This window comes from Xenia sp. Carnegie-2017, unplaced genomic scaffold (assembly GCF_021976095.1).
Source record: "Xenia sp. Carnegie-2017 unplaced genomic scaffold, XeniaSp_v1 HiC_scaffold_23, whole genome shotgun sequence".
Taxonomy (NCBI): Eukaryota; Metazoa; Cnidaria; class Anthozoa; order Malacalcyonacea; family Xeniidae; genus Xenia; species Xenia sp. Carnegie-2017.
The window spans coordinates 10787426-10811315 of record NW_025813486.1 but is presented as its reverse complement, the minus strand read 5'-3'; the positions used below and the strand labels follow the sequence as shown (position 1 = coordinate 10811315).

Sequence of the window (23890 nt, the reverse complement as noted above, 5' to 3'; positions counted from 1 at the left end):
TCAGCATCACCATAGTTTCCATTTCTAATCTCAAACTTAAGTTGATTGTTTTTAGTAGTGACATTTTCCCACGAATGCACAACTAGCTTCAGTAAGAGCCACTTGATATTTTTTGTTAGGCCCGGTTCAAACGTCGCATTTTACATGCGCCGAATCAAATCTGAGTTTTAGTCGACTAAAATAGTTTTATGCGGTAGTTTGATTCAGACGTCGAATTTAATAGTCGCATTTATTATAGTTATGCTTCCACTTTTTCATAGTTTATTCATTTTCTTGTACTAATTTCCTAAAATGGCGAACAGAAAAATGTTGAGTTTATGCATTTCAAATATGATTCGTGTTAATAGGAAAAGACGAATATTGATGCATGTTACAGCAAATAAACTATTAGAAACGAGACGGCAGCTTCTGCAAATTTCCCATGTTTTTCTACCGTTAATTGGTCAAAAAAAAGCCTTCATACGTAGCCCTCCTTATCGATCATGTCGAAGACAAGATAGAAATTCCGGCTGGTGGAAGAAAGTTTGGAGTATTTATTCTGATTCAAAAAAACATTTCGTGTATCTCGAGGAAACTTTCCTTGTAAATATAAATTTTTTGCACTTTAAACAAGTGTATTTTGTTAAACTTGTGCACGAAATACAAGGGCCATTACCATCACTCGCCGCCGCCATGTTTTTACAACTTTGCGCATGGCATTTAGCATGGAAATAATTAATTTTTGCTTAGAAATATCTTAAAATAAATTATGCATTAAATTCGGCTCATGTAAAATGCGACGTTTGAATCAACATCGAAGTTCCGTCGAATATTCGACTAACTCAGTCGAATATGCGACTAAAGTCGCATTAAATTAAAATCCGTCGAATTTAATTGATTCAAACGTCGCATTTTACATGCACATAATTCTCGCATTTGATTCGGCGCATGTAAAATGCGACGTTTGAACCGGGCCTTAGCCTCTAAAGGTAGCCTAAAGCCAATATGAAAGTCATTCGCTTCTCCACCGTGCGCCGCAATGGCTCTTGTTGAGTCGATCTCAATGCTAATTTCGTCTTCTAATACTCCAGCCATTATGGTTAAATTGATAACACTTAACGTAACATCAGACTGAGCAATAGCTTTGTATAATATAGGAGCAGAAATTTGAACGGACGTATGTATTTCTAATTTTTCGGTAATAACTTTTCGATATCGCACTTTCGTCTAGTAGTTTTCTTAGAATCGCTGCAATATCGTTCTTCAACTCACGAGAGTCATTACCAGCCTCTACAGACTTGCAGGAAAGGTGAAGGCGGTCGATAAGCTCTGATGGGCTATTATAATAGTGCACTCCAGTTCCTGTTCGTGTTGTTTTAAAGAGTTGTTTGGGGCGACTTCTTTTTTCTTTTAGAACATTGTATCGTTGGAGGTTTTTTTACCTAGCTCTCGGTTAGCTGGAGAAGCGGTTTTTCTTGTAGACGGGCCGATAGATTTTCCAAGATTTTCAAAATCTACGTCGTTTATATACTCACCAGCCTCCAACCGATCAAGCGAATTTGAATTCTCTATAGCCTTCCGAGATGGTTTGTCTTTTGTTAAAAGGACTAGATCATCTAGCCGTTGGGCAAGCTGCTGTTGAGTTTTCTCAACCGCTTGAGTGACTTCTTTCAACCCTTCAATTTCTTCGTCTTGTTTTTTGTTAATAGCTTCTGCTACAGATTTTTCAGCATTAACAATTGGTTCTGACGCCTTATCAAAAATTCTCCTTCGTGCTGTCGAGACACTTTGAAATCGACTTGGCGCCGCTTGAGTTCCGCGCGGTTTTTTACAAACTCTTGGACTAATTTTTCGTGCTCTTCCATAGATGCAACTGACCTGAACATACTTGAACTTAAATCTCAAGATAGATGAAGATAGATAAATGTTTTTTATCTTACTATATAATAAGAAAAAAAAAGGACGACCCATATGGTGTAATGAAAAATTATAATCTACCTGAAATACAGTCGGTGCTAGCATCTATTGATTCACAATCTCAAGATAATAAACCGCATTTTACCCTGTCAGCGCCTGTTATTAATACAGAAGAACCGGATGAAGAGTCACGTGATACAGAAAAATCGTCTATAGATCATCGCGAGAAGTCACGTGACTCTCATTTTAATAAGGTAAGAACGTATATGTATAAAATCTAATGCGGCCTGGATGCTGGAAAAGTCAGTGCAGCAGACAGCCGGTCCCAAGCCCGGATAAACACAGAGGGTGGATGTCAGGAAGAGCATCCGATCCTTAAAAGAGTATGCCACATGATAATATGCCGGAGACAATCAGAAGAGAAGACAATGCTAGGGCATACCCCGTAAGCGATGCGCAGCGGCACTACTGTCTTGACTCTGTGAAAAGAATGCAAGCGAGACAGAAGAGACAGAAGAACTTGAGAGTCGCGACCCAAAACATCGGGACGCTGACTTTTCCCTGCTCATCCTTTTGTCAAGGATGAGCAGGGAAAGATCGTGAGCGAAGATGAGAAAATCAAAGAGCGATGGAGGGAATATTTTGATAGACTTTTAAACACGAAGAACAACAGGAAAGAACTGGACCATCTTGAACCAGTCCATGGGCCAGTACCAGAGATTACGGAAGATGAAGTGAGAAGACAACTCAAGAAGATGAATAACAATAAAGCAAGAGGACCGGATGAGCTCCCCATCGAACTAGTGAAGAAATTGGGAAACACAGGAACAGAGTGGATGACATCATGCTGCAGAGAAATAATGAAGAGAGGAATACCAGAAGAATGGAGAACAAGCAGAATAGTGCCCCTTTACAAACAGAAAGGTGATCTCCTAAGCTGTGGAAACTATCGAGGCATTAAACTCCTCTGCCACTCACTGAAATTATTTGAGAGAGTGATAGAGGCGAGACTGAGAGAAATAGTGAAGATAAAGGACAACCAATGTGGATTCCAACGCGGAAAATCAACCACTGAGCCGATGTTCTGTCTGCGGATGCTGTAAGAGAAGTATAGAGAATTCAACAAAGAGCTACATATGGTTTTCGTGGACCTTGAAAAGGCATATGATACAATCCCGAGGGAGTTACTATGGTACTGTCTAAGGAAGCGTCAAGTCCCGGAGGCCTATATTGAAAACATCAAAGATATGTATAAGCGCTCTACCACTAGTGTCGCAACGAACGTTGGTGAGACTGAGAAATTTCAAGTAGAGGTCGGGTTACATCAAGACTCGGCACTAAGCCCCCTACTCTTTATAATCATTTTGGATGTAATCTCGGATGACACGACAGAGGACACACCTTGGAGTATGCTGTTTGCAGATGACTTGGTCTTGTGTGATGAGAAGAGAGAACATCTGGAAGGAAGACTAGAAGATTGGAGAAGAATATTAGAAGATGTTAGCTTGAAAGTTATTAGAGCCAAGACAGAGTACCTCCCACCGAGTGGCTGCATAGGAAAAATCATGCTAAGAGAATATGCTGGACCCGGAAATACAGATCTACCAAAGTGCGAGACATTTAAGTACCTCGGGACCACCATCAATCAGGATGGCGGTTGCAAGACTGAGGTTGAACTACGGATTAGCCGGGCATGGAATAAATGGAGGGAGTTAACGGGAATGCTCTGTGATAAGAAGATGCCGAAGAAGCTGAAGATCTTCATCTACAAAACGTTGATACGCCCAGTGCTTCTGTATGGGAATGAAACATGGCCTGTTACAGACTACCTAGCAGAGAAGATCAGTGTATGAGAGATGAGAATGATACGCTATTGTCTTGGAGTCAGCCTGGAGGAGCACAGAACAAATGAAAGCATAAGAGAAGAAGCGAATGTCATGAGTATACTGAATTTGATGAGAAGAAAAAGACTGCAGTGGTTCGGACATGTGTGCCGGCGTGAAGAAGATGTAGACATTCTTAGAGTTTATGAGATGCAAGTGGAGGGGAGACGGAAACGAGGACGCCCAAAGCATCGGTGGAAGGATACCATCAGGAGAGACATGCAGCTAACATGCAGCTATGTGGTGTCAAAGAAGAGGATACCCAGGACAGAGCAGCCTGGAGAAGTCTGATAGAACTGGGTCTCCGGCAAAGACCCGCTACCCGAGCAGGACAAAGCGGAGAAAGGAGACCGTATATGTATAAAATCTGCTCTATACACAAAATTCCATTCAACGAAATTCAATTCAACCATGTAAGCCGTATAGCGGCTGATATGTCTTGGTCTACTGGAAAGCCTTTAAATTACCCCTCCTTCATGGCAAATTTCGTTCCGATTTGTCAAAAATACGACGCCTCGGGTTGGCCTGCTGAAACTGTCGAAGCTATAATGCAGGCGGTTACTCCTCATCTTCCAAAATATTAGAGAGCCAACAAGAATAAGTCTAATGATGTCTTCAAAGAATGAATTACCGCTTATAGGTACCTAATTACGCTTATAGATAGGGAATAGGTACCTCCTCTGCAGTACGATCGATTACAAAGTAGTCGTACTTCTTTTCAGTGCCACTAGCTGCTCTTTTGTAATACCATCAGGTCAGTAGCGATTTCTCTCACGTCACGCTGGTCAAGACCTCTCATAAGCACAATACAGCCGGTATTTCGTCGAATATACTTGGGGACGTCATAGTAGCTTTGCGCTAAGTATATGGCTGTGACATTCTTATGTCGACTTGCTGAGAAATACTCTTTGATTGGGTTTAAGCTTTTTGAATCGAGCCGAATATCGTCAAAGACTACTGTCTCGGGATTAGTGTCCAACTTCTCTACTGGAATTACATCATCAGGCTCTCTTAATTCAACACATTCTTCCAGGCAGATGCTTTCGTAGAACTCTGATAGAATCTGATATTTTTCCTGGTCGCGACTTGTTGTGTAAATAGTTAATTTAGGGCAATCAAGCCAACGCATAATCATGTTAATTAAAAGGTTCGTTTTACCGGAATTAGTAGGGCCTACGATCAGATAATGGCTTTTGAGCATAATCCAATGGTGGCGCTTTGATTTTTTAGCGGTCGGTAAGTCGAAATTTATGAGTGCCATATCATATCATATCATATCATATCACATCAGACTAATCATCAGACTAATTATCATATAATAACAGACCAATTTTTCTGCATCTATATAGTGCTGCCATAAAAATGGCAACTGCAAGCGCACCTCCAGTCGAACGATTATGCGACGATTATGATGACTGTTGGTGATATTACGTCACGTGCTCTCAGTGACAGCTGAGTCTCAAATGAAGAGTTTGAACAGGTTCTAGATCAAATGCGGCGTTTTAACGAGTGTAAACGCGTTATTAAAGATGAATTCAACGATCCGTAAGAAACAGACTGTTGACGTAGCTTCTCTACTCAAAGAGATGAAAAAGACAATAAAAACTTAGAGCGTGAAAAAGAAGAAGCTGTTGCCGCCGCTGCTGAAAGCGCACGCCGTGAAGGTGAAGCTCAAGCTTTCAAAAAAATCGCGCGTCTGGCTGGAGGCTGGTCATGGATTTCTCTCGCGATCAAATATAAATCCAGTAATTAAAAAAAATTCTATTATATATAGTAGGTATATAAACGTCGCATCAAACTAAACATCGCGTCAAAATAAACATCGCATCAACCTAATGGCAACATTAGTAATCGGTGGAACTGATGGTGGTTATGGATCTGGAAAACCAGGACCACCAAGGCCTAGAGGCCCAAGAGGAGCTAAGGGAGATAAAGGTGACACAGGAGCTTCGGGGGCTCAAGAAGATACGGTTCCTAAAAGATCAAAGAGAGAAAAAGGTGATACAGGAGCTACAGGGGCTACAGGGGCTCAAGGACATACGGGTTTTAGAGGACCAAAGGGAAGGAAAGGTGATGATGGTCCTAGAGGAGATGACGGAACTGATGGGACCAATGGAAGCGATGGTGCGCCCGGGGCCACAGGAGCTCGAGGGCCTCAAGGACCTCAAGGACCTCAGGGACCTCAAGGACCTGAAAGGGCAATAAGGCATTAGAGGTCTAACAGGACCTAGAGGAGTGCCGGGGTCTACAGGAGCCGCAGGACCTCAAGGGCCTTAAGGGCCTAAAGGAGATACTTGAGCCACAGGGCCTCGAGGGCCTTCAGAACGTCAAGGACCTCAAGGGCAACCAGGAGCTGATGGGCTTAAAGGAGACCAAGGAGATCAACCTGTTTTAAACTCTCCTACTGGATTCTACCTCCCAGGTATGAGCGGAATAAATATAACCTTAGTAACGTTTCCTACTGGGAAAACACTCAAAAATAAAAAAAATAGCATTATTAAACATTTGGTTTGAACGGTCTCAACACGAGTGTTTTAATATTAGATCCACCGTATTTCAACAAAATTGGGGACCCTAAGTTTGTTTCCTACATAACAACACTAATAATCTTAAAGCGTGGGTTAATACAATACCTGTTAACTGGACGTGAAAATATCAAGTACATTATTTAGAATATTCTTAATAGTACATATATTTTATAATATATGTAGAATCACAATGTCTAACGCATCTGAGACTTCGGTTCATGAATTTGAAACAGCAAACGATCTCTTTCGCCGAGCAGTAGAAGTATATTTACGACAAAATAGAGAGAGAAATTTTGAAAAAATCCAACTAGAATATAGTTCTAATGCTGAAAAAATAGTCATATTTTTTGGAACTATTCAGACGTAGATAAACCTACGCGTGAGGCTCTCAAAGCTTTGCTACGTCCTGCAAAAAGACACCACGCCCGTGGTGTAAAACATCATAGAAGACGTGAAAAACATAAAAAACGACTAGAAATTCCAGTAGATGTGTACACTCAAGTTGGTACTTCAATCACTGGAAAAAGAAGTTCAGATTGGACCAATGTTGCGATGTGTGAAAAAGGTAAAGGAGATTTTTCTACAATCACCATCGAAACTGCTGGATTCTACCGAATATCATTAAGTGGAAAATGTTTTACAAGTGCAGGAGCGCTACGAGTAGTTCAAACTCCTAGCAAATTACTTGTCTTGAGTAAAACAAAAACACATCGTATTGGTGATATTAACTCTGAATGTAGCTATAGTAATTTTATAGATGTAGCCTTCCTGCTCATGCAACATTAGTTGTTCAACAGATTGGAACTGCTAAAGTAATTATCACACTCACTATAGAAAGTATAATACCCGAATCTTCAACGGTTGTTTGATGAAGATTTGCTACACGAAGCGCTAGATGATTCCGAAGGCTGGCCTTCGCTTTTTTGTTCATTATCTAGAACCGAATAAGAACGCCTCACGGCCGTCAAGGGGGGTGAACCGGCTGCCGAAGGAGTCGGAGTTTTAGTTTTTGGAGGAATTGCACTTAGAACCTGGAGTGCGTTATAGCGTGTTAACGCTGGGTCGCTCATATTTCCATACGCAGCTTCCTAACCTACAGAATTTGTTATAACAGGTGGTCTACTTTCTATTACGTCATTAGGCTTAATAGGTCTGCGCTTACATGGTACCGAAGGAGGTTCAGGTGGAGCTGTATTAGTACGCTTTCTTGATGTAGATGCTAGTGGTTGAAAAGCTTCAAGGTATGAGTTTAGACCTCTTCTACTTATAACACCCTGTTTATATAGTTGCAGAATCTGTCTAACAGCTTCCATCTCGATTCTATATGTAAGTAATATTCTTCTAATTGTATCGTACCTGTCTGTATTAGCAGCCTGGTTTGTTATTTAAGATGTTCTTCTCTTTGTCTTATTATTATATTATTCAATTTTTTCTCTCTTTTTGCTCTTGTCTTTTCATACGTACTCTTTTGGATTCACTATTCATCTTACCACGTACCCTACTATACGCTACTCTCTAACTAACAGACCCCCGACGGCCGGCCGTCTATGGCTCCTGCCGTTGTCCAGGGTTTGACCTTCGCTGTGATTATGCTAGCATAATTACACTAGGCAACGCTTTGTCAAGGTGAAGTGCGCCAGCGGCAACGCTTTGTATGCTATCAGTATTAATTGATGCATCATTAATCTCTAAATCCTTGAACCTATAATCTATTATGATCAGATTACACATTACATGTTACATGGATCATAACGTGCTTCCCAAAAATAACTAACACAGCTTTCTCATTTTAAAGAATTCGGCGACCACTACACATTCTTTAGTATTACTGCTGTGCGAGAGGAACACACACACACACATCTTCAACATTAACATTATTTAAAGTGCCTATGAAATGAAATTTTGCGAAATTTTCTTTTTGCATCATCGAAAAATATCATCTTTTCTGATTACAATGACACCAACCTTGTCCAGCAATTCAAACTAGAAGTTGGTAAATTTTAAGTTCAAATTTGGACTTTAAGAATATTTTCTTCTCAAAACCGCGCTCGGTGAAGAGGTCTTCATTACGTATGAAGTGTGACACAGTGCACCATTTGTATATGAAAGTATTATAAACATTGTGGCTTCAAATGGTTAGAATTGCGTTTTTGAGTGTATTTAACCAAAATACAGGAATGTCTATGTTACAAAGTCTAAATACATTGTTGGAATCAATTCAATTTATTACTAAACGAAGTTTAAAGTAAATGGTTTGAACCCGAAAGTTGGTTTGAACGAAGTTTGTCGCCAAACTAGGTTCAAAATAATATAGGTATTTATTTGCCCAACAAAGTTGGTTTAAACGAAGTTTGTCGCCAAAATAGGAAACATAGATGTTGCAGTTAGAGTGAAGGTTTTGGCCTTTCAATAATCAATACTAAATACAATGCTTGCACTTTTAGATCCATGTTTACAATACATTAAACTATCTCCAGTGCAATAAAACCTAAATGTATATAAGCGTTCTAACATTACAAAAATCGCTAAATATCTTCCTTAAAAATATTTTATATCTTGGTTGTGGCAGTAGTCACATTTTTAGAGATTCTCGCTTTACATTTAATCTAAAATTGACTCGATATAAGTTGGATACTCAAATACAATGAATAGATGTAATAATTACAAAATAGTAAAAAACATCATTATATTTTCCTTAGCAATGATGATTTATATTAAATTGTATATCGACATGTACCAGCACTGACAAAGTAAATATAATGTAATAAAATATCCACCCACGCATGCCGACTATCAATCTGACTACCAGCACTATAGCTGCACGAATATATCTTAGAAATGAACATTAGAATTGCAGTTTCAATCTTGATGGTACAAAACTTATAATCGCAGTCTGTGGAATGAATAATAAAGTACATATGCACGCGGTAAAACCACAGAAAATATTTACACATAAAAATTACCAAATACATAAAACAGATATAGTAAAAAGCTGTTATCGGGCTCTCTGTTTTTCTCTCGGAAGTGTTCAGAAAACATCGGATTATCTTAAAATCGTCGTTGTTTTGAAAGAACTATCGAGCTATGAAGATTTTCTTTTCATTGAACTATAATTTATGTATACATTCTTTATGAAAATGATGAAAATACAAAAATGTATAATATTTAGAAAAGTTCACAAAAAGTTCACAAACTTTTTATGTTCATGAAATGTTCATGAAGAGAGCAAAAAGTTCACAAATTTGTGAATTTTGTTCACGATCTGACAGCACTGCTCCGATATGTCACACTGCATACGTCACAACTCGGTACCAGTCCTTTCTTCAGGTAATTTTTTAAATGGTGTAAAAATTCCCTGTTTGAGACGATATAAAATAATTTTTATTTTTCGGAATTGAATTTTGGTTTTGATTATGGCTCAGGAAGATAATGTCTGTCGAAATAGCAAAAAAAATCGCAAAATTTCATTTCATAGGCACTTTAAGTTGATAGACATCTTGAGCAGAAGACAATAGTAACGGTTAAGTAAACCAATTGTATACTATCTTACTATATACGCGAGGAATGATACCTTAATTCCCATGGATCAATTTAGAAGGAAGGAAAAAATGGGAGATTACGAAGATAGAACACTTAAACAGAAATATATACCACTCATGGAAGTTGATTCGAATGGAACGTGGTTTTGGGGGTTTTATAACAGGGACTGAAAATCCTCCGGCTGAAATAGCAACCGTTCAAACTAAGAAAGCATTTCGACTACAATCGCATAAGGCTTATTCACTTGTAGCATTGAGTGTCGATAAGAGCCTACAAGTTCATATCTCCACGACGATTGAACCACTTGTTGCTTGGGAAACCCTGCAAAAGCAATTCGAGTTCGTATTAATAACACAGATGGTGAGATTAAATCGAAAGTTCAATGCAGCAACCATGAAAGAAAGGACTGACATTATGAATCATCTCACATACATGACTTCACTCGCAGAGCAGTTGAGAGAACTTAAAAAGAGATATATGATAAAAAATTCGCTACTGTGGTGATTGGAAGCCTACCAGAGTCATACGAAAGTTTCATATCCAATTTAAATGAAAGGAAAATAGACGAACTTATCTTGGACAGTGTTATTTATAGGTCTCCTGATTGAAGAGTACATGAAACGAAAAGAGAAAGGAGTGAAGCTGATTCAAGAAGCACTATTTTCAAAAAGAGTAAGTCTTCCAGGAGAAGGAAGGTTTCGACATGGCAGAAATCGTGGAGAACAAAATGTCGATGGAACAACCAAAACAATCAACAAACACAGCACATCGTTTAATGTGATTCCAGTAAGTCTTAATGGTTCACGTAAAGTACGTAAAAATGTTGAAGAAGGTGAATCATGCACCGATCGTTAACTTTATGAAGTACATGGCAATCGTGGTAAATATGCTTGCAAAGCTTCCTAAAAATGTTGTACCAAGAATATTTCTGATATGTTTTTGAAATCCAAAAGGTCGAAACTTTTGGACTCTATTGTGAATAACTTTTGAGGTACAAACCATAGAGAATGTCTCAGAATAACGCACGGGTTGATTAAGAAAACCCTAGTTACGCTATTTTTGGCCGTATAAGTACAATGCGCTCAAAAATTCATTGCTATCGTGGTTCTTTACTATAGATTATTCTTATGAGTGGGACTGTTTAATATGGCGGCGCATCTAATTATACATGTTTGTAAATGTAGATCGTCCAGGTTGGTATAGTCCTGAGAAGGACTGTTTTTGTTTTTGTTGACTGACGTTTCAACAACCTTGTCAACCTGACTTGAAACGTCAGTCAACAACAACAAAAACAGTCCTTCTCAGTGTACAAGTGTAAACATATACACTGTATACATGTGTATACACATGTATCATGTAACGATACTTCTGGGTTCAAACCATTAGTTCATCTAATTATAGCTGTCTACTTCCGGCTTCAAATTTTTGCACAACGATATTGGGGATGCACGATCCATTTAATAAGCATATCAATGGACAATTCAAACGGTTCAAAAATTCCTGTGAACGATCTGATTTGCCAGTTTATGGTGTCAAAAGCAACAAATATGGATAAACAAAGCTATTCATGCATTTTCTGGTGACCACAACAGTAGTAGCTAAGTCGTAATATATTCCAGAATTCAAAGAGACAAATACAATACAGAAAATTAGGCAAGTGTGCTTGAAAAACCATAGAAAAACTACAATGGACTGCTAAGTTATGGGCAACGAAAAACCCATTCTTACAAAAATTAAGAGACATCCAAGCCAGACTAAAATATTCCAGAAATAACCTTAAGAGTAATGCAACGTACTGGAAGAATATTTTAATCAGATGACAAAAAAACTGGAAATTTTTGAATAAGATGCAGTTTACGTATGGAGAAAGAAGAAACTTGGAGATAAATGCATATAAACCAAAGAGCGCCATTCCCACTGTGAAACATTGTGGTGGTTACTGGTGGTAGTGTCGTTCTATGGAGAGCTGGGGAGCTTTTAAAGGTGATGATAATAATAAAAAAGAAGAGTAAGAGAATATTTTGAAAGAAAGCTAATGCAGATAGCCATAAAACTGGGTCTGCGTCGACGTTTTGTTTGATTTGAAACATGCATCACTTTTTGTGAAAAGTTATCACCAAAATTATGTGTTCGAACGGCTTCTAACAAAATACTTGTCAAATCGATAAGCCTTTGTCTAGTTTCGTCTGCCTTATAAACCCGTGAATAAAACAAAATCAAAATATCGTCGAAATTTTCAAGTCTCATCAACCAGTACTGCGCACTTTCACCATCACAATTTTATGGAAACCTGAACTGCTCGGCATAACTTATTTTCCAAAGAAACAAAACATTTTTCAACATTCGGAGGCCAACTAACGCCAGTGATTTTTTAACAGTGATTTTTTTGGCCTCTACCTGGGATTAAATTTAAAATTATAATGTCAGGATATAAATTACTGTAATTTACAGATCGATTTGTTTTTGTGTGGTAACTTCGATTTGCTTATGAGTAAGTTCGATTTATGGTGGCTTGTTCAATTGCTTATTAAAAGGGTTTGATATATTCCCTGCATCATGCGTGTAGCCTGAAAAAGTGCGTATAGTTTGCACAGTATGTATGCATTGTATCTTGTATGGTGTGGAATGAGCATCAGCGTGCAAAACAACAATAAACTCAAATTTCAAAACCATGTCCATTTCTCAAGGAGGAGGACCAACGGAGATAATGGTGTATGACAATTCCGGAAGTTTGAAGTACTTGATTATGTTTTATTGTCTACTCCACTTTGATTCCCTAATGGTTTGTTTTGAGTCGCATTTTATAATTATCAATTCAATTTTTACCCTTTACTGCATATATCTTGGCTATGACTATTTTCTGCTGTGCTTGAAAACAATTCTTTGCCGTTCATTTGATTTCCCCCGGATTTACTTACGTTGTATCATTCATAGCGGACATATGCTACGCTACACTTCGCCACGCCTTGAAATAATTTTATGCAGACGTCATTAGTATTTGACACGTGATCTATGCCTAATTAACCAATAGGAAGCGAGAAGAGAATGCAGCAACATTCTCAATTGAAGAGAAGCTGTGTTTATGTACGTTCAACTTTGATTTGAGTTAAATTTGGGTATATTGTTAGTCTGCTTTGATAAGAAAACCTATATTTGCACAGTGTAGCAAGAAGAGGTGCTTGGTTTACTAAAATCCTGTGAAGATGGATAACGAAATGAAATATTTAGCGGTGGACAGGCGAAGTGTTGGCGACCCCACTTTGCAAGCGGAATGGAGCGCGAAGAAACTTGTTTGGGTGCCCGACGAAGAACACGGATTTATCCCTGGAAGCGTAAAGCAAGAGAAAAACGATGAAATAACTGTTGAATTATCAGGTGGCAAACGAAAGACGTTTAGCAAGGATGACATCCAGAAAATGAATCCACCAAAATTCGAGAAGGTCGAAGACATGGCCGAACTAACTTGCCTCAACGAAGCAAGCGTTTTACACAATCTGAAGGATCGTTATTATTCAGAATTAATCTATGTAAGTTACTTTGTTATTCGACGAATTTAAAACATTCTTTAAACAGCAACAATACAAATTTTCGCGACATGGCAAACAAAAATTTCCAACCGGAAGTGATTTATGTCATCAAATAACGAATATCAAAGTGCTGCCATAATCCTAAAATTGTTGTATGTTTTTATCGTTTTAGACCTACTCCGGTTTGTTTTGTGTGGTCGTTAACCCGTACAAAAGGCTGCCTATCTATACCGATAATGTGGTGGAAATGTACAAGGGAAAAAAACGACATGAAGTGCCACCACACGTTTATGCAATTACAGACACTGCATACAGGAGTATGCTTCAAGGTATTAAAATTGCTTATTAGTTTGTAAATGCTTGACATTCCCTTTTAATTAACTGCCGTAGACATTCCTCGCTCTTGTAATTCCATGGCTGGTGACAAATTTTTGACTTCGTATGTTGTATTGTATTTAGTATTTTCGCGACTTAGACAATTGACGTCGCTCCATTGCCGATGGCAGGCGTGGCACCAGCATTTAAAGTACATTTTTAGACAGCTAAATTCTGTACGTCATTTCCCCATGCTGCTTTGAGCCTTGTTACATATACATAGTCAAAGCATATCGTTTTATATAAGTTTCAAATTAATAAAGATAAGGACTGGCATTGTACGAAAGTGAATCTGATTGTATATTGTTTTACTGTCGATTACAAATTGATCTTCTAATTGCAATATGCTATAATTTGTCACTGCGGTCAGAATTCAGGGTCTTTCTCACAGACTCACACAGTGCCATTCATATAAGAATATTTCTTGTCGAAAATACTTGTTTCTACGAAACATGATCGATAAGGGTGTGCGCGATATTTCTGATAAGCTAATTTAAACAAATATTATGCATTAACTTGTTTACATATATTTAATTCGGGCACTTTTACATTATATACTTTTCTTGATACTTTGGTTAATTGATATCATTCAGCAAATTATATTGCTTTTAAAGGCAATTTTTAAATTCGATGATGGACGTGATTAGTTTGTTATGAATGTAGTTAAGTATATTGGACTGAAAATTGTTTAACATTCAAATACACATATCTAATTCAAGTTTATTCTTTTAGCAATTATCTTACCTGACAAACTATGTCCAAATATACAATATATATTTATTTGGGGTTATTTGTCTTTCAGATATTTTACAATTTTATTCATTTGATTTTGAAGTTTATAACGGAAACGAAAATGGGAATTAATAGTAGTGTTTGTGTGGCAGCATTAAATTGTCAAAACAGTTCTGTTTCCTGTTACATCGATTTGGAAGTTTTTTGTCGTTTATTTGGTGTGTTAGTAAAACAAATATTTTGTTTGGTAGAACTGAGAATTTTGTATTTCTTCTATTGTCTTGGTAAAGATAGAATCACGGAGAAGTTTTTGGATATATTCCTTTTTACGGTATTGTTTGTTACAGAGGATAGACAAAAAAAATTTAGTCCTTTACATAAAAATGTCGTAATAGATTCGTAGTTCATCAGTTTTAGATAAATGTTAAAGAAATGAAGTCTAACTGCTGAAGAATAAGTGCAACAAAAATATGTTAAATGAAAACTGTGAACCGTCAACTTTAATCATTAAATCAAAAGAAAAAATTATCAATTACTATGCTGAAGAAAAAGGTGTTCTAATGCAAAATACATTTAATAAAATACACGCAAAAGTGAATTCAAATATAAATGTATTATGGAAGAAATTGTGCTTTTTCTAATTTGTGACAAGTATATAGTCGTATATCACTCGTATGTACTCGTATGTCAGTTGTATGTACTCGAATGTACTCGTGTGGTGTTTTAGTTACGATCATTTATGGAGTATTTCTTATTTGGTCTGCTATTGATCCTAACGTGATTTACATCTTGAGTTTTTTAAATTATGTTATGAGGATACATCTATTAACAGTAGTAAAACTGACAACACCTTTGCAAATCTGTTCAAATATCTGTTACTAATAGCCGAACAACTAATTTGTTAATTACATTCAACAGAACCAAGAAATACAAAGATAATTTTATTTTCAGTCCCAGCCTGTGGTTTTAATCATATCGTTCACTTTATGTAAACATGTGCATTCCACTTCATTTTTGTTGGTGTTTTTTTTTTGCTTATTATCGTGTTAATTAAGTATATCTTGCAGCAAAAAAATAAACCATAGGCAGCTCCGAAATAATTTTTTTGGTTTAAGCTACATTTTTGAAGCAAAGAACATCAAAATAACTACACCTTACATACTTTATACCCAAACTGGAAAGAAGGGCAATTGTGCCAAGGAGATTTGTCAAGTGACAAGTTTTCGTGCCGCCAAGTTGTTAGTCTAAAAACAAAAAAATATAGCACACGTCCTTTGATTTCATTTCTACAAAATATCACCCTTCTCCCCTTTCTTAAAATGTTCCAGCATTCTCTCCCAACGTTTTTGCACAAACAAATGTTTTCTTTGAGAAGGGAAAGCTCTTACAAAATATGGCATGACTTGTGTCGACATAAATGTATAGTACAGTCTTCACAGTACACAAAAATGCAGGTCTAGTAGTCTTGGTTATTATTATTTATTATTTGGGAAAGTAGTTCACAGGATTGCTGTGTTTTCTGCATTTGTGAAATCAAAAGTATCAAGCAAAGCAATTTTGTGTGCTTTCAGGACAACCATAGCTTTTTCCCAGCAGTTTTATATTCTTTGGAAATAGATATTAGAACTTCTTGTGTTATAATGTTCATTTGTTTTTCCTTTCTTTGTAGAGTGTTAAAACCAATCAATTCTTTGCACGTAACTTTATGTTTTGATTTACCATTCCAGATTTATTTTCTCAGTTTAACATATTACGTAAACGTTTGCCTTTGTTATCTTGTGTTCCAGTGGGGAAAGTGGAGCAGGAAAGACAGAAAACACAAAGAAAGTCATTCAATATTTGGCATCGGTTGCAAGACACAGCAAGGCTGCATCTGCTTCAAGTGAACAGGTTATTATCTCTTAGATTTGATTAGTATCCATAGTCAGAGTTATCACTAACGTATTGTTTTGCAACTTTTTTGAATCATCCCCGATTTTATGTTTTTTTATTTATTATTTCTTCTTCATTAAAAAATGACTCAATTTATTTTTGACTCAATTCGTCGGAAAAATAAGAACCAGCCATTATAGCTTATTTGACAACAATTTTGGGTTATTTTACTCTTACTTTAGAAACTTAAAGGGTTTTGATTTTAAATATCAGCCTCGCTGCTTGTTTTTGACTTGATCGCCAAGTTCATTTCACATTTTATAAATTTGAGTAGATGTACACATAACGCAAATAAGAAATATTATGCCATTACTTAACAAAAAACATAGTTTAAGACTAACATAGGTTAAATGCTTTACAACTTCAATTTTCATGGCAAGGGTTTTCTATGACGTCGTTTTTTCGCTCATAATTGTGTTATTCAAAGAATATTTTCCCAGTGACATTCTTGGTCTGCTCAAAAATCTTTTGCATCATGACGCGGAAATGGAAGATTTATTGTATCGATTTTCGTTTTGGACTTGACAACTCTAACAATACAACTTTCCCAATGGTGTCTATAACTCCAATGAAGATAACTTCTATCTTTTTGGTATGACCATGAGACAATTGGGGTGAATCATCTTATCATCCGTCAAAAGAAAATACATCTCTTTTTTTGCTTTTATTCTGTGTGGAAAAGTCGTATCATGCAGCAAATATTTAGTAAATAGCTTAATAATTAAAAACTCTTATGATATTATAGCTGAGTCTGCAATTTTATCGGACGAAAACATTGCGTTCCACAAAATGTCGAATAAACTTTTCAATGTCTCTAACCCTTTTTTATTTATGTTATACTTGATGGCATAAACACATTGGCGTCGATCGAACATTTATTAGGGAGAGAGATCAAGGATTTCACATTCAAGAGAGATCAGCATGGTATAGCACAATATATGAATAGATTGCAGGGGATTATTGCCAAAGTTTCAATTGATTGAGACTTTCAGTGAAATGCAAAAACTTACCTATAACATTGTCAAAATCTCATTTTGATAGGAAACCTGGTAAAGAGCCAATTTGTTTCATTATAAATGGTGTAGCAGAGACTGGTAAGAGTTATCTAATCAATGTGAATTTGAAATATGCTATAAAGCAAGTGTGCTATTGTCGGCACAGCTAGAAAAAAGTGTATATAATATACGAGGAACAACAGCAATTCATTCCTCATTGAAGTTACCTATATGGTCACTAGGGAAAAAAGACCTAACAGGACACAGCTTGTCTAGATTACAAAAGAATTTGATTAATATACAATACTTTATCATTGATGTGTATTCTATACTTGGGAAAGTTACTTTTAGTAGGAAAGATAAACGTTGCAACTGGTTAATAGCGGGTAAAGTACTTGGAGGAAATTCATCAAAAACCACGTAGGTGGCAAACAAAGTATTCAGAGATACTACTAGACTTTTTTATAGCAATGAACAAGTTGCCAGTTACAAACACGACCAACTAACAAAGCTTGAGAATCCAATTGCACGAATTAACGCCCTCTCTATATGTTAGAAATAGCAAATAAAATTCATTTTGATGACATTTAGGCTTAGAACCTGTTGTTTTTCTTGCAAAAGGTGCAAAACCTTAAATAATTCATTGCTGTATGCAACTGAATATTCATTTAAAATGTGAGAAATTTAATTGTAATAATTAATTAATAATTTAATTCATTTTAAAATCTAAGTTTTCAATTTTTGCGAAGATAGTTTTTATGCTTCCCCAACAATTTTATTTGACACATACATCACTAAGGTTAAGAAATATAAGGCCATAAGCATAATTGAGTGATTTTTATCATCTACGGCAAGTAACTACGTCAGAATCTGACCTTACAGGTGCACAAAGCGATATATGTCATTTTGACTCTGCTGAAGAGGCAATTTTGAAAAATCAAAAGATCATACTCTTCGTTGTTATTCCAATTTTGTTTGTTCAAGCGTTTTCTTGCACCAAATAGCGTTCGCAAGTTTCTTCAGCTTCGAAATATCGATTGAAATGCCTTCTTGAATATCCAAACAACCGAAACTTCGACTTAGTTGGCGCAGAATATCAAACCTCATAGTATAAGAAGCTATTTTAGTTATAATATGTAATAATATCAGTGATTTTGGCATGCTCTTTTTGTACTATGTCCCATATGCAGCAAAGTCACAGTCATTGCGCAACAAAATTATGGCTAGGGTTTTGATCCAGGTCTCGTCGTGTCTCTCGTACAAAATGCTTGAGCTGTGATACTATATTACTTATTATATAAATAATAAAACTTATTATTTATAAAACGTATTATATATAACAACGTATTATTTATACTTTCTACGGGTTTGACACCACTTATAACTCTTTCTATGGTGTCAGAAGATGGTAAATTTATCTACGTTTGAATAAAATGTTAGAGTTTTCTTATATTATTTAAGTTCTTTGATATATTTGATCTCTGTAATGCGATATTGCATAATTTATAAAATCCTAACAGTGTCATTAGACATACTTGACCCCCCCTAGATCCGCCCCTGGTTTGCACAATAGAACTCACAGAATTCAAAGCAACACGGCACAGCGATTAAAATCAATTGTGTGTACCTTAAACTTCTATACATTTTTATCATGTTTACTGAAGTTTTAAACGTGGTTAACACTTGCTCTTTTTCATTTGGTTCCTCTTAAGTAAAGTATTCGTGAAGACAAGTTGGCATTATAATTTTCAAAGGAATTCAACAATTTTGCCTGTAAAAGGTTTTCGGGTTTTAGTGTTTTTCAATCCTTGATTAATTTCAACATATTGTTTCTCGGTCGAAGAAAATAATTTAAAGTATTCCAAAATTGTAAAACTTCAAGACATATCAAAGAGAAAGTTTGTCTTTTTTGAATTTTTTTCAGCTTCCAGGAAATATATAACCTCATAGACTTATATATTATTTCAAGTTGGCGAATCTACAATTAAAAACAAAAAATTACAATTGGTAATCTTAGATACATATTACGGATGTAAGAAGTAAAGAGAAAAATTAAATTTGTCATTATCAGCAAAAACGTTTTTCTTTTCTTTGTGATCGAAGAAAGAAAAATATATTTTCCACACCTGGATTGTGTCTTGCTCTTCTTCATTATCCTCATCATCAACTGCAACATCCTTAAGGGTTATTTTAAACTGCTTTGGTCAATTGCCAATGTCGGAAAAATCAATCATCCTGAGCTTCAAAGTTGGCTCTGGAGGCTGCATTTTATGCAAAAATAATCTTTTCAAAATTTAATGAAGATCGTAAAAATACTTGTTTTATAGCTATGAGCATGTAATACAAATTCCCGCGCCTCATGTTTGTAAGATAAATGTGCGCGTTAAATTTTTTATTTATGACCAAACTAGAATTCAAATGCATAAGTAATGTAGCAAAAACAGAATCTTTCAACGGAAACAGCATATCTCACTTGAATAACATGCAGCTTGCGAAACATTCAAGTTATTTGACTCAAGTTATTCTCGATTGCTTTCAGTTTTGAATCACGCGTTGGGTTTCTTATCACTTAAAAATACCAAAATAAATCTCACTTTGCAATAAATTTTGTCAAAACGTCTACAATCCACGTGATCAATAAAATATATTGAAGAAAGTGTAAAGAAGATTTATTGATAAAGACAAAAGAAACTACACACAATTAGCTATTGGTATTTGAATCGGTTTTTCTAGTTTGAATTTCATCAACCATGATCAGTAGTACGCTCGGCAACAGCAGTAATTTGGTCCACAAGAATATTTAACATTACATGAAAAGTAACGTTTAATTGCCTGGCCAACTTTGCCCACGTCTGTATCTGCGTGTTTGTTCACAGCTAAAGATGGCTGATTTTTGTACACATGGAATGAGTCCACGCACTCCGAATGTTTTGTTCTAACAATTGAAAAAGAACACAAGTTGATTGAAAATGTTTAATGCTTGAAGCTATTTTACTTTTCATTTCAAGCTATTCCCGTTTTTGTTTTTAAGTAAACTAAAAACCAATACCAAAACACAATTGATAATTATTTGCGGCAATCGGACATAGTAAACGATCCATTCATACGGTTTATTTCTATAATGCATATATTCGTTAAGACAGTTATCACAGTCGAATACCTATCTATAGCAAGTATGCTAATAACATAATATGATTTCAATATAAATTGCACTCACAGCAATATAACTACTCGGATTGTCATTTGGACATTTTTTACTTTAGATTATCCGATTTTAGTATCTGTTTAAAAATAAAAAGCCTTAAACGCAATAACTGTATTATCAAATATATGTGTAGTATTCTTCGGTGGCGTAGTTAGTGGTCGTGCTCTTCCTGCTCAGCAGGACTACAAATTCTGTAAAAACGAATATAATAAAATCGAAGAAATTAAAAATTACATTTATAGAAGCACTTTCATATCAGCGTACAACACTATTCGTTCATTTTCAGCAGTTTTAAAAGGCACACTTTCCAAAATTTCCTCGTTATTACATATTTACTACTCAAGTCATCTATAAGAAGTGCTAGAAAAAAATAGTACGTTTCTATTGGATAACATTCCGGTGCGCGCTTCTTATTGGCCTTTTAATAAGCGCAAGCTCTGTCCGTTTCTATTGGTCAATATGCTGGTGGTGTTTATTTTATTATCACCGTACATGATTCTGGAACTAACCAATATATTGTTCGCAATTATAAATTGGAAATATCTTTTTGATGCTGTGTATAGAAAACCGATTGTTATTGTTACACAAATATACAATGGATTCCAGTAATGTAAGAATTAAGGACAGCATATGATTTACTCGGCAAGAGAAAGACGTGCAAAATACTACACTTATAAAAGCGATCATGATCTAACTTCGTGGTATATAAAGATATGAATTGTTTCACAATCAAATTGAGGTCACAAATCTGAATTTTTAAACGGCTCTAATAACACCGCTGCGGAACTGCCTTCAACAAGTACACCATCGTCGAAATGTAAAATATTAAAATCAGAAGCAGAATATTTAATAAAGATGTCTTGAGTTACAATTAAAGGCCTAATTCCTGTAATAGCCTAAATTCCCTCTACTCCTCGACGTTATAGAGAAGGACCAAATCTTTTTCGCTGGCTATATACCATACTGATATTTTTCATAGTTCATAAGCTTACCTGCCAGGAACAGTTCCAATCAAAGATCGACAAATGCTTGCACAGTTTGGTGAAGATTTAGAACAAGCTCGACGCACTCCCAAATAAACACCATGTTCCTTTCCTAATGCTGCACATGCACTTGTTGCCATCTCATCCAAGTAGTTTTCAAAGTATGACTCAAAACTCCCGTGAGCTGATTAGAAAAAAACAACCAGCTGTTAGCTCAGCTATTGCATATGATATAGCCAATTCGCAAATTGTTGCTTTTGTTCTATGCTAACGGAATGAAATCCGTTTTCTTCTTTCACTTTAATATAAAAGTTTATTGTAATTTGTAAATGTTTTCTTTATCTACTGTACTTGCTTCAGTGAAGCTTATTTTATAAAAGCCATTAAAGGTCTTACCTGCCCCTGTTAACAGCAGAAACAGAGCAAGTCTTACGATAGTAGAACCACCATTCATAATTTCCATTTGGTTTCTTCGTCAACCTATATGAAAAATATGGCTGAACTTGATTTTCTGATATAAAACTTTTCCAGGGCAAGTTTATTTTTTGTTACGCTTCTCCTTGATCATCCCAGTTCCCAAACTCAACATTATCATCGCAATATGACAACATTCGTGTTTCTTAGAATTACCATAACATGAAAAGAATTTACTTAAACACAACACCTTCAATCCGACCAAAGTTCGAAAGCGCGCAAAGTTTGATAAAAGAATGATGTCGAAATCTTCCACAAGTGTCGTCCGTTTTCTTAATGGAAGAAATCAGGGTGTAACATGGCTTTAATGCATGTGAGTGATGCTTGACGGGTTTTTTGAGTGTTTTTTCCTGTTGTGCATTTGTTCTTTTGTACCCAGAATAGTTGGTCAAGCGAGAAATCCATCGATAGAAAATGCTGGTAAGTTCTAAAACATGGAATTTGGAATCTTGGAGTCTTGGAATCATTTTGTGTTAAATCATAAAGTAATATTTCTATTTACAAGTTATAAAGACGCGTTCAATTTACAATTTCAATTTACAATTCATGTAAACGCAGTGAAGAAACGTATGTTTTGCGTACTTTTACGAAATGACAAATCTCTAGCTATCACGTTGCTTTCAAGATATGCTCTCATATTCTCCCGTCATTAGTAAATACTTAACTCAGGTGTGAGTGTTTTGAGAGATACTTATGTGTAATCACAGCAACATTTTTAATAGTTCTGTAGCTTTCCGTTATTGTAGTAAATAGAGCTTTGCGTAATGCCTTGTATGAATAGAGTAGTTCAACCATTGTAAAATAGACGTTGAATATCAAATGTATAGTTATCTGTGATATCTCTATTTGTTGTTGTTGATCAAAACTAACCTTGATAACATATGAGTGAAAATATGTAGATGAAAACCGGCAAATGCATGTCAAATGAGAGGAGATAATCACGAGTCATAATATGCAACTCGATATGCAATACGTTCTAGTGTTTCATTGTCAGACCTAAATGAGTAGTCAGACCTTAACACAACTTTCACTCATATGAAAGTGTATATTGTTCTTACCTCTCTCGCGAAATCCTAGGTTTCCAATTCAAATTTATCTCGAGAAATAATGCCTTAAATGTGTGTATTTTTGCCTCTTGTTCGATCGCCATTGTGTACATGCAAGCGAAGCCGTAGTCCAGCAGCGGTTTTTCGTCGTTACGTCACTGCGCGGTGATCGTTGTCAACATTGGACAAAATATACTAGCAAAAGTAGAAATTACGCATAGGCATATTCATAGTTGCATTTTATTTTCTAAGTTTTTAAATTATTTTGCGCAATGGATACGGATTACTCAAACGATTCCTCTAGTAATTATTCTGGAAGCAGTGTTTCAAGAAATGATTAACGATCAAAACATGATTCAACCATATGCTTATGAGCCGATTGAAACAGACTCTAGCGACGAGCCTATGGACGACTCCGACAAAGTTCAGCTGTTGTAACAATGAATGTACACAATGGCGATCGAACAAGAGGCAAAAATACACACATTTAAGGCATTATTTCGCCACAAAATGAAGTAGATTTTTGCGCTTCGTGCTGACTGTTCAGTCATTTGATCAAGTCGCTATTAAACCCTTTCTGCATTGTTGTAACTATCAGATTGTACTGCGATTATAATCACATCGTAGAGGATTGATTTCACTGAAAACAATTTTTTGCGACAATACGTGCAGTTAATGATCTATGTTACCCACGTATTGTGGCTTGATATTGTGCTTGGCGCCACATGAAGTGTCTAAATAAAGGTCCTTTGCTGTTTGCTTTAATGCTCCCTA

The 23890-nt window shown here is 36.0% G+C and overlaps 3 protein-coding genes across 6 annotated transcripts; 2 read left to right on the top strand and 1 right to left on the bottom strand.

Annotated features, from left to right (window-relative positions):
• Positions 1-1958: 1958 nt before the first annotated feature.
• LOC124449095 lies at positions 1959-2999 on the top strand. Its single transcript, XM_047000039.1, has 2 exons — positions 1959-2150; positions 2478-2999. The coding sequence occupies exons 1-2, from the start codon at positions 1959-1961 to the stop codon at positions 2997-2999; spliced, it is 714 nt and encodes a 237-aa protein (XP_046855995.1).
• Positions 3000-12929: 9930 nt separating this feature from the next.
• On the top strand, positions 12930-22909 carry LOC124448339 (myosin-11-like). Of its 4 annotated transcripts, XR_006949026.1 has the most exons (6): positions 12930-13374; positions 13547-13703; positions 16269-16371; positions 17296-17337; positions 17455-22383; positions 22450-22909. XR_006949026.1 is itself a non-coding variant. In XM_046999348.1 (5 exons), the coding sequence occupies exons 1-5, from the start codon at positions 13051-13053 to the stop codon at positions 17576-17578; spliced, it is 750 nt and encodes a 249-aa protein (XP_046855304.1). In that variant the 5' UTR covers positions 12930-13050; the 3' UTR covers positions 17579-22909. The 4 variants fall into 4 exon arrangements, 3 of the variants coding, with proteins under 3 accessions (XP_046855304.1, XP_046855305.1, XP_046855307.1); XM_046999348.1 differs by having other exon boundaries at positions 17455-22909; XM_046999349.1 differs by lacking the exon at positions 17296-17337 and having other exon boundaries at positions 17455-22909.
• Positions 20056-22070, bottom strand: LOC124448341. Its single transcript, XM_046999353.1, has 3 exons — positions 21993-22070; positions 21606-21780; positions 20056-20343 (listed from the first exon to the last, which is right to left on the bottom strand). The coding sequence occupies exons 1-3, from the start codon at positions 22057-22059 to the stop codon at positions 20163-20165; spliced, it is 423 nt and encodes a 140-aa protein (XP_046855309.1). The 5' UTR covers positions 22060-22070; the 3' UTR covers positions 20056-20162.
• Positions 22910-23890: the final 981 nt, after the last annotated feature.